The 13918-nt window shown below is 47.3% G+C and overlaps 7 protein-coding genes across 7 annotated transcripts; 6 read left to right on the forward strand and 1 right to left on the reverse strand. All coding sequences in view use genetic code 12, as the record gives it.

The window, feature by feature from the left end:
- Positions 1 to 18: 18 nt before the first annotated feature.
- Positions 19 to 690, forward strand: MED7 (mediator complex subunit; the record flags this gene model as incomplete). Its single annotated transcript, XM_034156177.1, has 1 exon — positions 19 to 690. The coding sequence occupies one exon, from the start codon at positions 19 to 21 to the stop codon at positions 688 to 690; it is 672 nt and encodes a 223-aa protein (XP_034011670.1).
- A 31-nt stretch (positions 691 to 721) lies between these two features.
- Positions 722 to 2803, reverse strand: APL2 (Apl2p; the record flags this gene model as incomplete). The annotated part of the gene is made up of 1 exon (XM_034156178.1): positions 722 to 2803. The coding sequence occupies one exon, from the start codon at positions 2801 to 2803 to the stop codon at positions 722 to 724; it is 2082 nt and encodes a 693-aa protein (XP_034011671.1).
- Positions 2804 to 3408: 605 nt separating this feature from the next.
- On the forward strand, positions 3409 to 4260 carry DIURU_003419 (uncharacterized protein; the record flags this gene model as incomplete). Its single annotated transcript, XM_034156179.1, has 1 exon — positions 3409 to 4260. The coding sequence occupies one exon, from the start codon at positions 3409 to 3411 to the stop codon at positions 4258 to 4260; it is 852 nt and encodes a 283-aa protein (XP_034011672.1).
- A 1216-nt stretch (positions 4261 to 5476) lies between these two features.
- On the forward strand, positions 5477 to 8944 carry BOI2 (Boi2p; the record flags this gene model as incomplete). The annotated part of the gene is made up of 1 exon (XM_034156181.1): positions 5477 to 8944. The coding sequence occupies one exon, from the start codon at positions 5477 to 5479 to the stop codon at positions 8942 to 8944; it is 3468 nt and encodes a 1155-aa protein (XP_034011673.1).
- A 459-nt stretch (positions 8945 to 9403) lies between these two features.
- On the forward strand, positions 9404 to 10606 carry DIURU_003421 (uncharacterized protein; the record flags this gene model as incomplete). Its single annotated transcript, XM_034156182.1, has 1 exon — positions 9404 to 10606. One exon carries the CDS (start codon positions 9404 to 9406, stop codon positions 10604 to 10606), a length of 1203 nt encoding a protein of 400 aa, XP_034011674.1.
- Positions 10607 to 10768: 162 nt separating this feature from the next.
- On the forward strand, positions 10769 to 12847 carry RPS24 (40S ribosomal eS24 domain-containing protein; the record flags this gene model as incomplete). The annotated part of the gene is made up of 2 exons (XM_034156183.1): positions 10769 to 11932; positions 12443 to 12847. The coding sequence occupies 2 exons, from the start codon at positions 10769 to 10771 to the stop codon at positions 12845 to 12847; spliced, it is 1569 nt and encodes a 522-aa protein (XP_034011675.1).
- A 208-nt stretch (positions 12848 to 13055) lies between these two features.
- DIURU_003423 (mRNA splicing protein) lies at positions 13056 to 13901 on the forward strand (the record flags this gene model as incomplete). The annotated part of the gene is made up of 1 exon (XM_034156184.1): positions 13056 to 13901. The coding sequence occupies one exon, from the start codon at positions 13056 to 13058 to the stop codon at positions 13899 to 13901; it is 846 nt and encodes a 281-aa protein (XP_034011676.1).
- Between the last annotated feature and the right edge of the window lie 17 nt (positions 13902 to 13918).

Below are 13918 nucleotides of genomic sequence, written 5' to 3' on the forward strand. Positions count from 1 at the left end.
CTCAAGTCAATCGCGAGGATGTCAGACGACTTAATTCTGTCACTTTACCCGCCACCTCCCCCTTACGTTAGGTTCTTCACTGACGAGAACAAAGAAAAACTCAAAGAATGGCAAAATTCCGATCATGATCCTGATGCTCAGGCTCCTGGTGAACTCCGGTTTCTTGTGCCGCCCAAACAACCAGAAGGAACCCACTATCGAGGGTATGGTAACGTCTGGTCTTTTGAAGACAAACTCCCATCACTCAAAGACACTGAGTGGGATCAGTTATACCCTGCCAATGACGAGACTATAACTCTGGAAACAAAGATATCTGAACTTCATAAGCTCGTCGATCTGCTTCTTCTAAACTTTTTGGAGTTAATCGGCATAGCATCCATCGATCCAAGCAAACTGGAGCCGAAAATCAAAGATATATCATTGATTCTCATCAACATCAATCACCTACTCAACACATATCGACCCCATCAAAGTCGCGAGAGTTTAATCATGGTGCTTCGCAAGCAGATAGAGCAAAAACAGAAGGAGATGAAAGAAATTGATACAGTCACCGAAGAAATACGACAACGTATTTCTAAGCTAACATATCTCGATGAGTTGCCTCAGGCAACGTCGCCTCGAGATTCCTATCATGAACCAGTCGCCGACAGCAAACTTCAAATTATTAACCAATTGCTAGCGGATATTTAATGAGTAAACGATATCGTCCCCGTCTATACATCTAATCAAACAAATTCAATATATCCTGCGTTGTTTGCGAATGTTGAGACAGCTGAACCGCCTCTGTCTTCTGAGGTCCGCCTTGCATGGGGGGTGGGGTATTGAATAAATCATTGAGCTCAGCCAACAACGTCGACGACCCTCCGCTTTGGCTTGCTAAGGCCTCACTATCAACGTCATCATCGAGATCGAGTAAATTCTCGTTTTTAACGTTGTTAATGATTTCCGTTTTGGCCAAGTTCTTGAGATCTTCGATGTTTTGCTTGGCCTTCTTAGTGACCAACTTGTCACCATTTTCGACAAATGTCAGAGATGGCTTCTGGTAAACCAGGGCAATAGTTGACAACTCATGGAGTAAGTCATTCAAAACAATTGGATTGAACATGGGGATTGTGTCTTCGATTGGCGGTAATGGTGCCAAAATAATTTTTTGCTGAGATTGAAGTGACTCCAGTGACAACAATCGCCAATACATGTAGGCCTGGTCCCGAACATCGGCATTTTCACACTCTTGCGTGGCAAGCTCTAAGACACGTTGTAACTGCAGCGAATAAGTACCGCTAATGGTCATGTTGATTTTGACAATAGCTGTAATGATTGCTAATTGAAGCAGTGGATCAGACTCCATAAAGGTTTCAATAAAGTGATCCAACTTTTCGGAGAGTCCTGAAAAGTACTTCGGGTAGCTGCCCACGAGGAAAACGTATCCGATTAATGCATCGTTCTTGTCCAATACCTCGACGTTATTAGCAATCACCGGGATCACAAGCGTTAAGAGGTCATTCTTGTTGGGGTATCGACGAAGAATGTTAGCCAAAACAGCCACAGTTTCGTTGATTACCAACTCACCGCCCCTCTGGTCAAGAAGGAAGATAAGCAAATTTATAGCTTTGACTGTAGCCAGAGATAATTTGATTGCCACAGTCCCAATCAGCTTGATAGCTCTTGATACTAAAGACGGCTCGAATTCCATCGCATACTCTTTGAGTTCACCCAAAAGTAGAGCAGCATTGCCATCATTAGCGAGACGCACCATAATATCAAGCTTTTCAAGTTTGAGATATAATGGATCGGAGTACTTTATAAAGAATACGCGTAATTCTTTGGAAAGAACCAGGGGATACCTCTCTAAAATAATGCGGATGTTTTTGAGTCCAACGTATTGAGCCTCAGGAATCAGACTCAGTACAAGCGAAACAAGGGGAGCCAGAAGCTTACGTAAAATACCTTGTTTCGTCTCTCCATCAGCAATATAGTCCAAATGAGCGATAATCGCTTTGATCAGCGACAACACCACCGCAGGGTTGACGTGTTGCAATTGCGGTATTATGCGCTCAATTATATGTTGGGCCTCCTCCACTTCAGCAGGCACGTATTCAGTTAACAGTGACAAGATTGTAATTCTTCCCCATTCAGTACATTCGTTAAGGCATGTGAGTAAATTCTTCGCCATTTCGCTTGAAACTGTGATAACCTCGAGGCTTTCGTCCGTGTTCATCTCGCGGATTTCGTACAAGGCGTTGAGAGCATTGGCGACAACCATGGGGTTAGTGTCATTAACCAATTCCTGCAACCTTGCCAAGAATCCATATTCAACGCACATATCAGGATTCAAATCAAACAATTTGGCTACGCAAAGTGCCGCTGTCTTGCGAACATACGGATTGTCGTCCTTCAACGTCCTCAGAAGGGGAATCTCCATGTAATCAACCATCTTTTGGACACGAATGCAACCCATGGTTCGAATGGCAAGTGCCCTGATAAGAGGATTGGGATCCTCAGTATCTTGCACGAACGTGTTCACCGCCAAAATGCATAACTCGGGGTGTGTCTTCGAGTAGTTCATGAGGTACAAGTAAACCAACTTCTTTTGCTCAATATCATAGGTGGCGATATTTTTGAGTACGTCGGGAAAGAGGCTAGACACATCTTTGCCCACAGTCATCGCCTGGATTACCCGCTGAATGGCATCCTTCCGTTCGTGTCGATATTGAGATACAAGCCCATTGCGTAATTCAAAGGTCTCCCCCTTGCGGGGACCCTGGAGGAATTTGCGGATTTTCTTCTCAAGGGCCAGTTGCATTTGGGGTGTTAGTGATTTGGCGTTTGGCGAGTTGGCGACAAAATCTGTGTACGCGAGCGCTCAGTCTGACACGCGAATTGCATCTTCGATAGGTTTATGCCTGAGAGGAGTACAATGATCGAAACCATGTTGAAATGAAAACGTATATGACTCGTGAACCGTTGTCTTTCTTCACTCCAACCTTGCTGAAATCAACTATAAAAACACCTCCTCGATGCAACAAAATACTAGAAGATGCTGATATGGAGTGAGTTTGCCTATGGGCATACGGTTCAAATAACGCATCAAACGTAGAAATATGTTAAGGCAGAGTTTCATTCATTTTGCTTTCAATGGATGCTTGGAATGATTTACTCACACCGTGCGTTTTGGGTTTGACAATTGAAGTTTTTTGAAAATTTTGGAAATCCGGTTGGGATCAATCCGATAAGTGGAATTCGATCGTTCGATTTTAGGCCTCTAAAAAATCTTTCAAAACAAATATTCACAATTTACACGACCTAGAGTACCAGGGAGTTACTTGTTTACAGCGAAACCGCTGTCCCAGCTGATTCTGTTTGTTTTCATCAGTATGAACGCGTGGTCGCACATTAATTTTGCAGTTGATGAACAAGCGGTCTGGGGAACCACCACAATCGCAACCATCCACGAAAAGGGTTTTGTTGCGCGGCCATGGCGGAATAGAAGCGAAAGCACAGCCTTCATTCATGGGCCGGATGGACCCGCCAGCAAAGAAAGGACCACCGCCACCTTTAGCAGATCCTAACGACGTGTTTGATAAAATGCTCTCAAGTTTTGGTGACAACTCCCAACTGACACTTGATCTAGTTGAAATCTCACTCTCCGGTGATGAACTGGACGGCCAAACTGACATCGACGAATGGGATGACATCAATGATTTGAAATTCAGATTGGGGTCATCAGTTGAACCAGAAAAGGATTCGAAACTGATACAATGCGGTCTCAAGCTTAACAAAACATATGGAGGAGATCGAAGTATCAAGTTAGTTGATGATTATGTTGAAAGTGACGAGGATGTTGAACCAGAAAATACTATAACGAGTTCATCGGTGATAGACCTCAAGAACGGTGCTCTCCAAGGTCAAACGGATGATGATATCGATTATTGGCGTTCACAATTGTCACGAGTTGAAGGGCAGGTTGAGCTAGCTCTTGCCCATTTGGAGGAAGGGAAGGATGTGAAACAAATAGTACCCGATCTAAGCGAACTTATTGTGAGCGAAAGCGATGAGAGTATTCGATGGCTTGCCGCAGCGAATCTTTCTTGGCTTGGGGATCCAGAAGTCGTTTCAAAGGCAGTGGCAGCTCAACTTTGCCAATTGCTCGCCAATCCCCTAGACCCAGATTCAGTGAAAGTACTGAAATTTTACCGTACCCATTTAACCAAAGTCGTCTCATCAGTTACAAAAACTGATGTCATCACCAAGTTCGGTTGAACGTGAAATCTGACGATATGAAACAGTATTAGTCCGTTCGCGGGCCAAATATTCTGCCATGGTATCAACCGTGCGATGAGATTTTGGAAAGGAATCGCGAAATGGTGCCTTTGCTTTTTACAGAATCTTTGTGTGTGTCCCTGAGGTCATTGTACTTAATTCGGCTGATTGTAGGAACCATCAAACGCGTGGCGAAGTACTTTGTACCAGGCCAGGCCTAACGCAACCGCTCTAGAATGTACACGATGCCGACCTAGAGCTCCATCAAGTAAAACTTATATTTGATAACCATACCTTCTATCATCCCAACATAAATTTTTATGCATCATGACGGTGTGAGGCTCAATTGTTGTGGCGCCCAACGTTGAGGTCGAAGTGAATTTGACGACTCCGCGCCACGTTCGCTTCGTCTACCACCATGTAACAACATCAGGAAATTATTCCCGACTTTTTTCTAATGACATTCCGTCATAAAACTTTCACCCCATGTGAGATGCGAGACGCACTCGCTAATCTTAAGCCCCTGGGGGAAGTGAGGAGAGATTAAATGGCTACGTGGCGAAAAGAGCTTTGGGAGTATCACGTTAGAAACCGAGGCCACTCGTGTTATTTGTGGATGCAAAGTTTCCATATACGTGATGACAACGAATAGTTGACATCGCAAGGCTTAAGCAATTTCGAAACAGCATAATCGCGGAAGTGGTAGCGTGCTGTTACAGCCTCACGATTTTGGGCGGTGACATGCTGGAGGTTAGCGTCGCCATCTAATAAATTGAACCATGTGCGTTTGCGACTGAAAATGGTCAACCTTCTGTAAAAATGATAGCGGATACTGCAATCTACTTACACCAGCAACAAAGAGATACACTCAGATCACTTTATAGACAAGTAAAGAGTAGAAGAAGATCTATGCCACATTTAGGGAGTATGTTTCTCTTTCGGTGCAACGCGCTGTAATCTTTTTTCGAGCGCGCACTTAAGTGCAGGTACTCGAGTATTCGTAGTGATAGTTTTGGCTGCACTCGCCCCCTCACCACTTGAAAGGTATTGAACATATTTCTGGAAGGTCTTTTCACGTCCTACGAGTTTCCAGCTTCATTATTAATCAACACCGGCCCACCTCCCAGGACTATCCGGCTTCCACCCCTTTCAGACCCGCTTCCTTGCCGCTCCTTGACTTCTACCACACCACGCAGGCTCAAGCCTAGTGTCAACGATGGCCGTTTTTGTTTGCATAAAACAGTTTAATGCCCGCTTGGGTGACGAGTTGTCACTAAAGGTTGGCGATAAGGTCGAAGTCTTAGCCGACGACTCCGAGTATAACGACGGTTGGTATATGGGAAAGAACTTGTTGACGGGAGACGTTGGGTTATACCCAAAACTGTTCACCCACGCGGCGGCTGCGGACGCCGAAGTGGCTCTGGTACAGAAGAAGCTCGCCCAAGTGTCTTTGGATGAGCCACAAGATGAGTTTTGCGATGTCTCATTTGAGCAAGAGACAATGAGCCCTAAGGGAGACGTTCTTTCACCCAAAGGCGACGCCATCCACACTCCGAAGCAAGTGTCCCGAACTGTCACACGCCCCGCCAATGGTTTCCATACTCAAACGCCACCTCCTTCGGCGGCTCTCCCTGCCCACCCTAAGACTAATGGCACTACTACGACTACTACCGCCAGCCCAGCACCTTCAAACACATTGGCATCACCTTCACTAAGCTCACGGACCACTAATGCGGGTGCCATCGCCGGCCCTCCTATTGACGACGTGGTATCGTGGCTGCCTGATGACGTTGCGAATTACTTTAGCAAGCAGCTTAAATTTGACCAAAGTATTGCCAATAGCTTCAAACGACACGAGATCTCGGGACAGATTTTACTTGAGCTCGATTTGAGTCACCTCAAAGAGTTAGAAATTGACCTGTTTGGTACTCGATTTCAAATCTATAAGGAAATTGAGAAACTTAAGCTGCCTCAAATTGCTCGTAACAAACTGTTGAGTCGAAGCAACTCAGCGCGCTTGCGTCAAAAAGACCTGAAGCTGACTATCACCGATGCCCAGAAGCTGCTGCCCTCTCGCACGGTTTCTCCCCACTCCAATATTAACGGTGCTAATGATGTATTCCATTCTGATGGGCCTCCGGCTGCCTCGGTACCACCTCATCAAAATTCTGATATTTTCCAGACACCCAAGCAGCAGCAGCAGCAGCAGCATGCGAGTCATCGTCATGCTGACCGACCCGTTGAACGCCACCTTGAGTCTCTTGGTGCTCACTCGAAGCCACCTGCTTCTTCATCACAAGCGTCTAAATACCCTACTCTGTACAAGCCGAAAGTATCGGCAGCTCCATCAAATGCGTACAGCAGTACGCCATCATCGGGTGAAGGTTTGATTTCGCCCTCAGCACCCAGTCAGAGTCAAGCAAGCCCCTACCAAGCGAGTCCTAATGCCTATCCTTCAAATGACTTCGCCACTCTGCCTGCTTATCCTCCTGGGTATTCCTCATTATTGGGTGGACCGCCCCCTATCAATGGTACTCCTAACCGTGGAGCCAGTGTCAGCTCAAAAGCATCCCATGGTGCGACTAGTCACGATGCTCTGTTCTCCCGTCCGCCTGGAACTGTGGGGGAAGGTGGGCGCCCGACATCGCTGATTTATGACCTGCCGCCGACTCGGTCCCATTCGTCGCAACATCAACGCCAAGCGCTGAATAATCTGCACGCCCTGGAAATAACAATCCTGACACAAACTACAGCGAAGCCGCTAGTAACACCCTCAGTACGTCTGTCACTGATACAGCGCCCATATTCAACGATGGAGCCTATGGACCGAGCGGCTTCGATGCTTTCATTTGCGCTGGAAGATGGTAAACTGCAGCTTCCAAAGCTGGCGGCAACGGTTAATGCCGTAGCCGCGGCTGCAGCCGCGGCCAGTGGTACCGTCAGCAGTGTGCCTGGAACCTTTGGTGAAATCAATAACGGTATTGGTGGCCAGCCTGAACGCCACCAACTGGATCCTTACCGACCGAGTTTATCTACGAATCACCGTGACCCTAATGCTCCAACCCCACCCCCAAAAGATCGTACTCTGATGTATCGACGGCGGGAAAAAAACCGGACTAACGATGAGATTCTGGTTACCCCACTGCGCCAACTGGTCTATCGTCCCGAACCGCTGGATTTACCTCGTCTCGACACTTCCGCTGCGTCCAATACTACCATCAGTTCGTCAGCGCCGCCTCATGGTCCCCTTGAATCTAAACGCAAGGGCCCCACTAAGCTCACCCTGCCTGCAAAGGTGAAGCGAGCACTGGGGATTTTTAGCCCTAAACAACGCAAGCTGATGAGTTTCGACGCTCTGCCTGATGTTGGCGAAGAGGACGATGACGAGATGCCTCTTGCACCGCCACTGATGTTGGGTGAACTGCGACTGCTGCTGGCCCCGACACCATCGTCGACTGGGTCTAACGTATCACCCATTACCGCCGATCCTTTGAAGCCGCTGAGGCTCAAGACGCTTAGGACAACATCCACTCAAAATTTCAAGCAGCTAGGCGCGGGAGGCAAAAAGCAGAAGACGCTGGCCTTCCAAGAAGGGATACAAGAAGTACTGCCGGAAGTGCTGGCAAAACTGGCTCTGTTTTCGGGGTGGATGCTGAAACGTCTGAGCAACTCATTGCTGTGGCGCCTGCGGTTCTTTGTTTTACACGGCACACGACTTCTGTACTTCACGCTGCTCAAAGATAAGCGGGAAAAGGGCTTGATTGATATCACTGCTCATCGGGTGATGCCAGTGACTCTGGAAAAAGGTAAAGGCGATGAAGACAGCAGCAATGATAAGTACATTGCTCTCTATGCTGCGCTGACAGGATATGGGCGATACTGTTTCAAGTTGGTGCCCCCTGCCCCTGGCTTCAAAAAGGGACTCACCTTCACTCAGCCTAAGGTGCATTATTTTGCCGTTGACTCTCCCGAGGAGATGCGTGGCTGGCTTAAGGCATTGATGGCGGCGACCATTGACATTGACGACCTGGTTCCAGTGGTACTGCTGTGTCTGACGCCGACGGTCCTGTTAGCCAAGGCACAAGAGTTGTTGGCCAAAGCACGCGAGGAAACTCGTCAAAAGGATTTGGAGTTAAGATCCAAGGGGGTGATCCAAGACATTGATGAAATGCTGCCGCTGGACTACACTCAGTTTCTTCACGATCATTCGTTCGATTTACCAGGCCTGCCCCTCAACGACCTGCACGATGACACTACGGTATCGAGCACAGGAGGTGGATTACTCAGCGTCGGAGGCCTGCTCAACCGATCGAAGCTTAGCCATGACCCTCATGACTCCACAGGCATGCTCGCGCAACTGCCGCTGAGCCCTCTGATTGATGCTTCAGGGGGATTCACCTCTCCATACATGTTAGCGGGTGGAATGATGCTGCCGAGGCTGCCAAGAGTAGCGTCACCCACTGATACCACCCCGCAACGTCTGGACTACTTTAGCGACCCACATTTACTGATGATGACGTCGCTGACAGGTGAAGGTAAGGACCGGCTACTAATTGATGCCACGCCCAAGCTGGCGCTGCTGGGTACGGTGCACCGCCAACCAAGCGTAGCGCTGAAGGTACTTAGTTACACTTCAGATGCTGCGGGCAACTTAACGTTTCAAATGAAGAAGAAACCTCAATAATTAACGAAGACGTAATGGAATGTATGATGTCATTAATCACTCTGTAGCCCACACTCTTGTGCATTTTACTGCTTTGTGGCCAAATTGAGATGGAGTGTTGCGTGTCTCTGGCAAAAATTGCCAGTCGTGGGTTACCTTCGTGTCGGCCAATTCTTAGCGCCAGATGCGTCATCATTCACACGCACTGAACCTGCGCTCATGAGCCCCGTAAACCCCACCACCACCCCTCTTTCATTGTCACGAAGGTCGATGTAGTGAGATCACTTGACCTTATGTTGGCCCCAATTTCTACGTATACATCACCCCGCTTGCCCTTGCGTGCCCCCCCCACATTTTTCTAAGCCTATAATGTGGTACCCGCCGCCGTTTGTAACTTAAATTCTGGGGATGCAGGTATGACGATTGGCATGTGAATATAAGCCTCAAATTTTTGCACCGTAGTACGACTGACACTGCACTATGGGTGTGCTAGGATTCCTTTGGTTTGTGCTAGTGATACTCCCATGGAGGGTTGTTCATCAAGCGCTTCAGGCAGTCAACGGCAAAGGTTCTCGTTTCCGCAAATACCGAACCGACGCGTTACGCCTGGGGCTTTTGGAGTTAGCTTCTCAAGCGTTCAGAATCGACCCCAAGTACCACTGGTTGGTCAATTTAAGACCACAAACTTTACTCCATCTCGTGGAACGGTCCCACAAATCAATCGTGTCTACGTTACCCAACTATGGCAAGTTCTTTGACTCCCAGCTGTATTGGATCGTCGAACAACCTGACCGTCAAAAACTGGACCCCATCTTGATCTATTTACATGGTGGTGGTTTCACCTTTCAGGCCGTACCACAACAGATCGAGGCAGTGTTGCTGATATATGCCCTCACCCTGCCAGAAACGAGAAAGCGGCTTTCCATTTTGAACTTGAACTACAAATTAGCGGGCAATGGCTACCCTAATCCTATTCAACTCAAGCAATTGGGGCTGACTTACGAGAACTTGGTCCGCGAGGGCAACCTGAACTTTATCTTTTTGGGAGATTCCGCAGGAGGTACTTTGGCCGTCACTTACCTCCAAGCATTAAAGGAAAACCAAAAGGTGCTTCCACTCCCGTTCCCCAAAGCATTATTGTTGGTTTCTCCGTGGATAAAGCTTAAGCCAGATTACAATGACTATCAACCCGGCCATTCATACTATGACAACGATTCTCGAGACTACATCCCCTGGTCAGTTTTGCGTCTGCCAAAACGTTTGCAAGTGATCACCGGTGACTCTAAAATTGACACATTGACGATATCACCGGGGAATTGCCCTGCAAATCATGATGATTGGGATATTTCCACCCTCGAGAATGTGATCGTCGTCACCGGTGAGGACGAAATCATTCGCGACGACATATTCAACTGGTGTAAGATTGCTTTGGGTATTCCAATCGACGCCGCAAGTTTTGCCAAAGACTCTGAAGGCGTAGTGTTGGATCGTCACAAATACGTTCGGAACCAGGACAAAATTCAAGTCCACGTCGAGCCCTATGGGGTCCACGATGCCATGCTTTTAGAAGCAATGTCCATCATGTCGGAATTAGATGATGGTGTTGAACCGGAGAACATTTCTCGGGTAAAGTACTTTGGCATCCCCAAATTGGCAGCGTATCTTGATAATGTTTGTCATTAGACTTTCAGCCAACTGAGAGGACATTTGAGTAATGTTACAATAATATTGAAAAGTATACTACTACGATAACTGGCATTCGCCACTAAACTCTAGGCTATTAGCAAGGCTCATAACTTCGTAAATTCGACCCCGCAGTATTCTGCCCACTGCCCCATCTACGACATGATTGTCCTTCAGCTTGCCCGGCTATTAACTCTCGTTTTTCTAGATGTGTTGAAGCTGGTGACAGTGGGCCTGCCATTCCGCAAATATAGCCACAACCCCCTCGCCACCGTGGTGCTCTCAACGCTCAGACGCTTTCACCAGGTGTGTCCCCTGTGGTTGGCATATTATGTTATCTACTGCCTGGTGTCCACAATGTGTCGTTTGTTCAAGTGGAAATACACTGATGTTTGCTCCACATTTGAAGGGTTTGGACAAACCTATGATAGACGGCTGGTGTGGTTCAGCAAAGCCAAACTGCCGGCACCAGTGATTATCTATCTCCACGGAGGCGGTTATGTGATGCAGCTTGCTCCTCCACAGCTCCAGGGTCTAACAGCAGTAGCTCAATTGGTGTCGAAACCGGTGTCGATCTTGATACTCGACTATCTGTTGATCCTGGGAGGACAGCCCTGGCCGCGACAACGTGAAGAGTTGGAAGACACCTATCGTCGGTTGGTTAATGATGGGTATCGTGACATTATCTTGATGGGTGATTCTGCCGGAGGCCATTTGGCAGTCACGTTCCTTACTCATTTGCAGAGAATAAACAGTGACCTCCCGTGGCCCCGCCTGACAATACTCATCTCTCCATGGGTCAAGTTATTCGCTCATGCCGTCGAAAAAGCTAAGGGACTGGCATACTTAGACAACTCCTCGCGGGATGCAATTCCCATGGACATGTTGCTCTCCACTGAACTTCAAACTATGTTTTTGGGGCCTGCAAACAATCTCTCTTCACTATCAGTCAGCCCCGGCAACTGTGAATACAACTACCATGATTGGAAGGACATTCCCGCATTCGGACGTGGACACCTGATATTTGTGATGGCGGGAGAAGATGAGCTCATGAGAGACGATGTCCTTGAGTGGTGCTACCATGCTCTAGGGGTACCGCTTTACCGGCAGTTTTACTACGGTGACTCTAGTGGCCGCTTTGAGCGGGAAAAGCACCAGTATGTAGGGAGATGTAAGCAGGGAGGGTACGTGGAGGTGTACGTTGAGCCTTGGGGAGTCCACGACAGTTTGTTCGCTATCGAAAGTGGGGTTTTCTTCAAGCATCACGCTGCCGGCTTCACGCGATGGCACGTTGATCCTGTGCGATACTTTGCTCTCTCCAGACTTGTGAAATTCCTCGACAACATCTTGTAATGCTTTCTTGATAATAGTTATGCTTTTAATGATATGATGGTAAGCTCCATTTTATTGGTGGATGTCACCACCGAATTGTTTAGTATACGATTGTGTCAATGTACTGTATGTTGCGAGCCTACTGTTGAACCTGTATATAATCTAGAGTGAGAGACGATATTCATCGCACCAACTAAGCCGCACTAGGGTTGCAGCCCCATAAGCACGTGATATGAAATATCGGCAGCGCGAAAAAAGTATGCGAACGTAAAATTCTTCAAGGAAATCTGTTAGAACCGAAAACTCTCTAAGATGGTACGTCACCCCAGATCGCTTCGTTGCGACAAAATGGAAAAGCAGTACACTTCCTGACGCTGAACCCTGTCTTCCCCGTTGAATGTTGGACTTCCCTTGACGATCCCCGGCGGCAGATACCCGTGAAAAATTTCCCAGAGCCTCGATTTGTACTAGCTACCTCCCCTTTCATCACATACTAACATTTAGTCTGACGCTATCACTATCAGAACTAGAAAGGTTATCACCAACCCCTTGTTGTCGAGAAGACAATTCGTCATTGACGTTGTCCACCCCAACAGAGGTAACGTCTCCAAGGATGAATTGAGAGAAAAGTTGGCCGAAATTTACAAGGCTGAAAAGGACGCCGTTTCGGTTTTCGGTTTCAGAACTGCCTTCGGTGGTGGCAAGTCGACCGGTTTCGGTTTGATCTACTCGTCGGTTGAAGACGCCAAGAGATTTGAACCCCAATACAGATTGGTCAGATACGGCTTGGCCGAAAAGGTTGAAAGAGCTTCGAGACAACAAAGACACCAAAAGAAGAACAGAGAGAAGAAGATCTTCGGTACCCAAAAGAAGCACGCTAAGAAGGTTGCCAAGAGAAACGCTGATTAAGCGCGGGGGGGATGAAAATCACACGGTTATAATTCGATGTAAGGCATTGCAATACATAATGTACTATAGGCTTGCCTAATATATTAGACAAATGAAAAACATGTAAGCGATCTCCACGATATTCTGCATTTATCGCGAAATTTTGGGCCATCATCGTGAGAGGGCTCATATGCGCGTGGCGACTTTATGATCACTAAATTCCTAATCGATGAGTGAACGTAAAGTTATCAACAAATGGTATCCACCTGACTATGATCCGATCAAAGAGTCACGAAAGAAAAAACCCAAGAAGACATCTACAGCCACACAGAAGTCACGAATGATGATGCCGTTCCTGATGCGTTGCTTACAATGCAATGAATACATTCCGGCTCATCGAAGCTTCAACGCGAGGAAGACTGATCTGGGAGAACTGTACCTTGGTATTAAGATTTACCGGTTTCTGATTTCTTGTCCGCAATGTAATCAGACCATCACTTTAAAGACAAGTCCGCAAACTGCAGAAATGGTACCTGATGGTGGGGGGATTCGAAACTTCGAGCCTAAAAAGCGTCAGAAGCGCACGGCGGAAGTCAATGGAGTAGAGACAGAGGAGGAATTGTTTCAAAGGTTGGAACAGGAGGATGAAGAGAATAAAAGGTACCAGGAACTTTTGGAAAAACGCAAGCGAAACCCTTTTTGGCAAAAGGAACTAAAAGGTGAACTGGGCCTCGAGCAACGAATCGGTCAGCATTTGCAGCAACAGCAAAACGAGGATGAACTAGAAGAAGTCATGGAGAGAATGGATAACTTCCAGCTGAATGCTATCAAGTTAGCCGAAAAGGCAACCAAAAATTCATCTCAGAAAGTGGACGATGAGACTTTCGATATACCGACAGTATCCCATCGTGTTACCATCAAGAAGAAAAAACCTATTCTCGATCGGCAGCACACGTCAGGCAAGACCGACGCGAACGATGGAGAACACCTGCAAGAAGAGCGTGAACAAACTACCACATCTATCAGCGGAATTGTCACCGGCTACGACTCTGACTCTGAAACAGATTCTACCTAGTTATTTGCTTCAATTGC

Source organism: Diutina rugosa (genome assembly GCF_008704595.1).
Source record: "Diutina rugosa strain CBS 613 chromosome Unknown scaffold1_size794362, whole genome shotgun sequence".
NCBI classification, from domain to species: domain Eukaryota; kingdom Fungi; phylum Ascomycota; class Pichiomycetes; order Serinales; family Debaryomycetaceae; genus Diutina; species Diutina rugosa.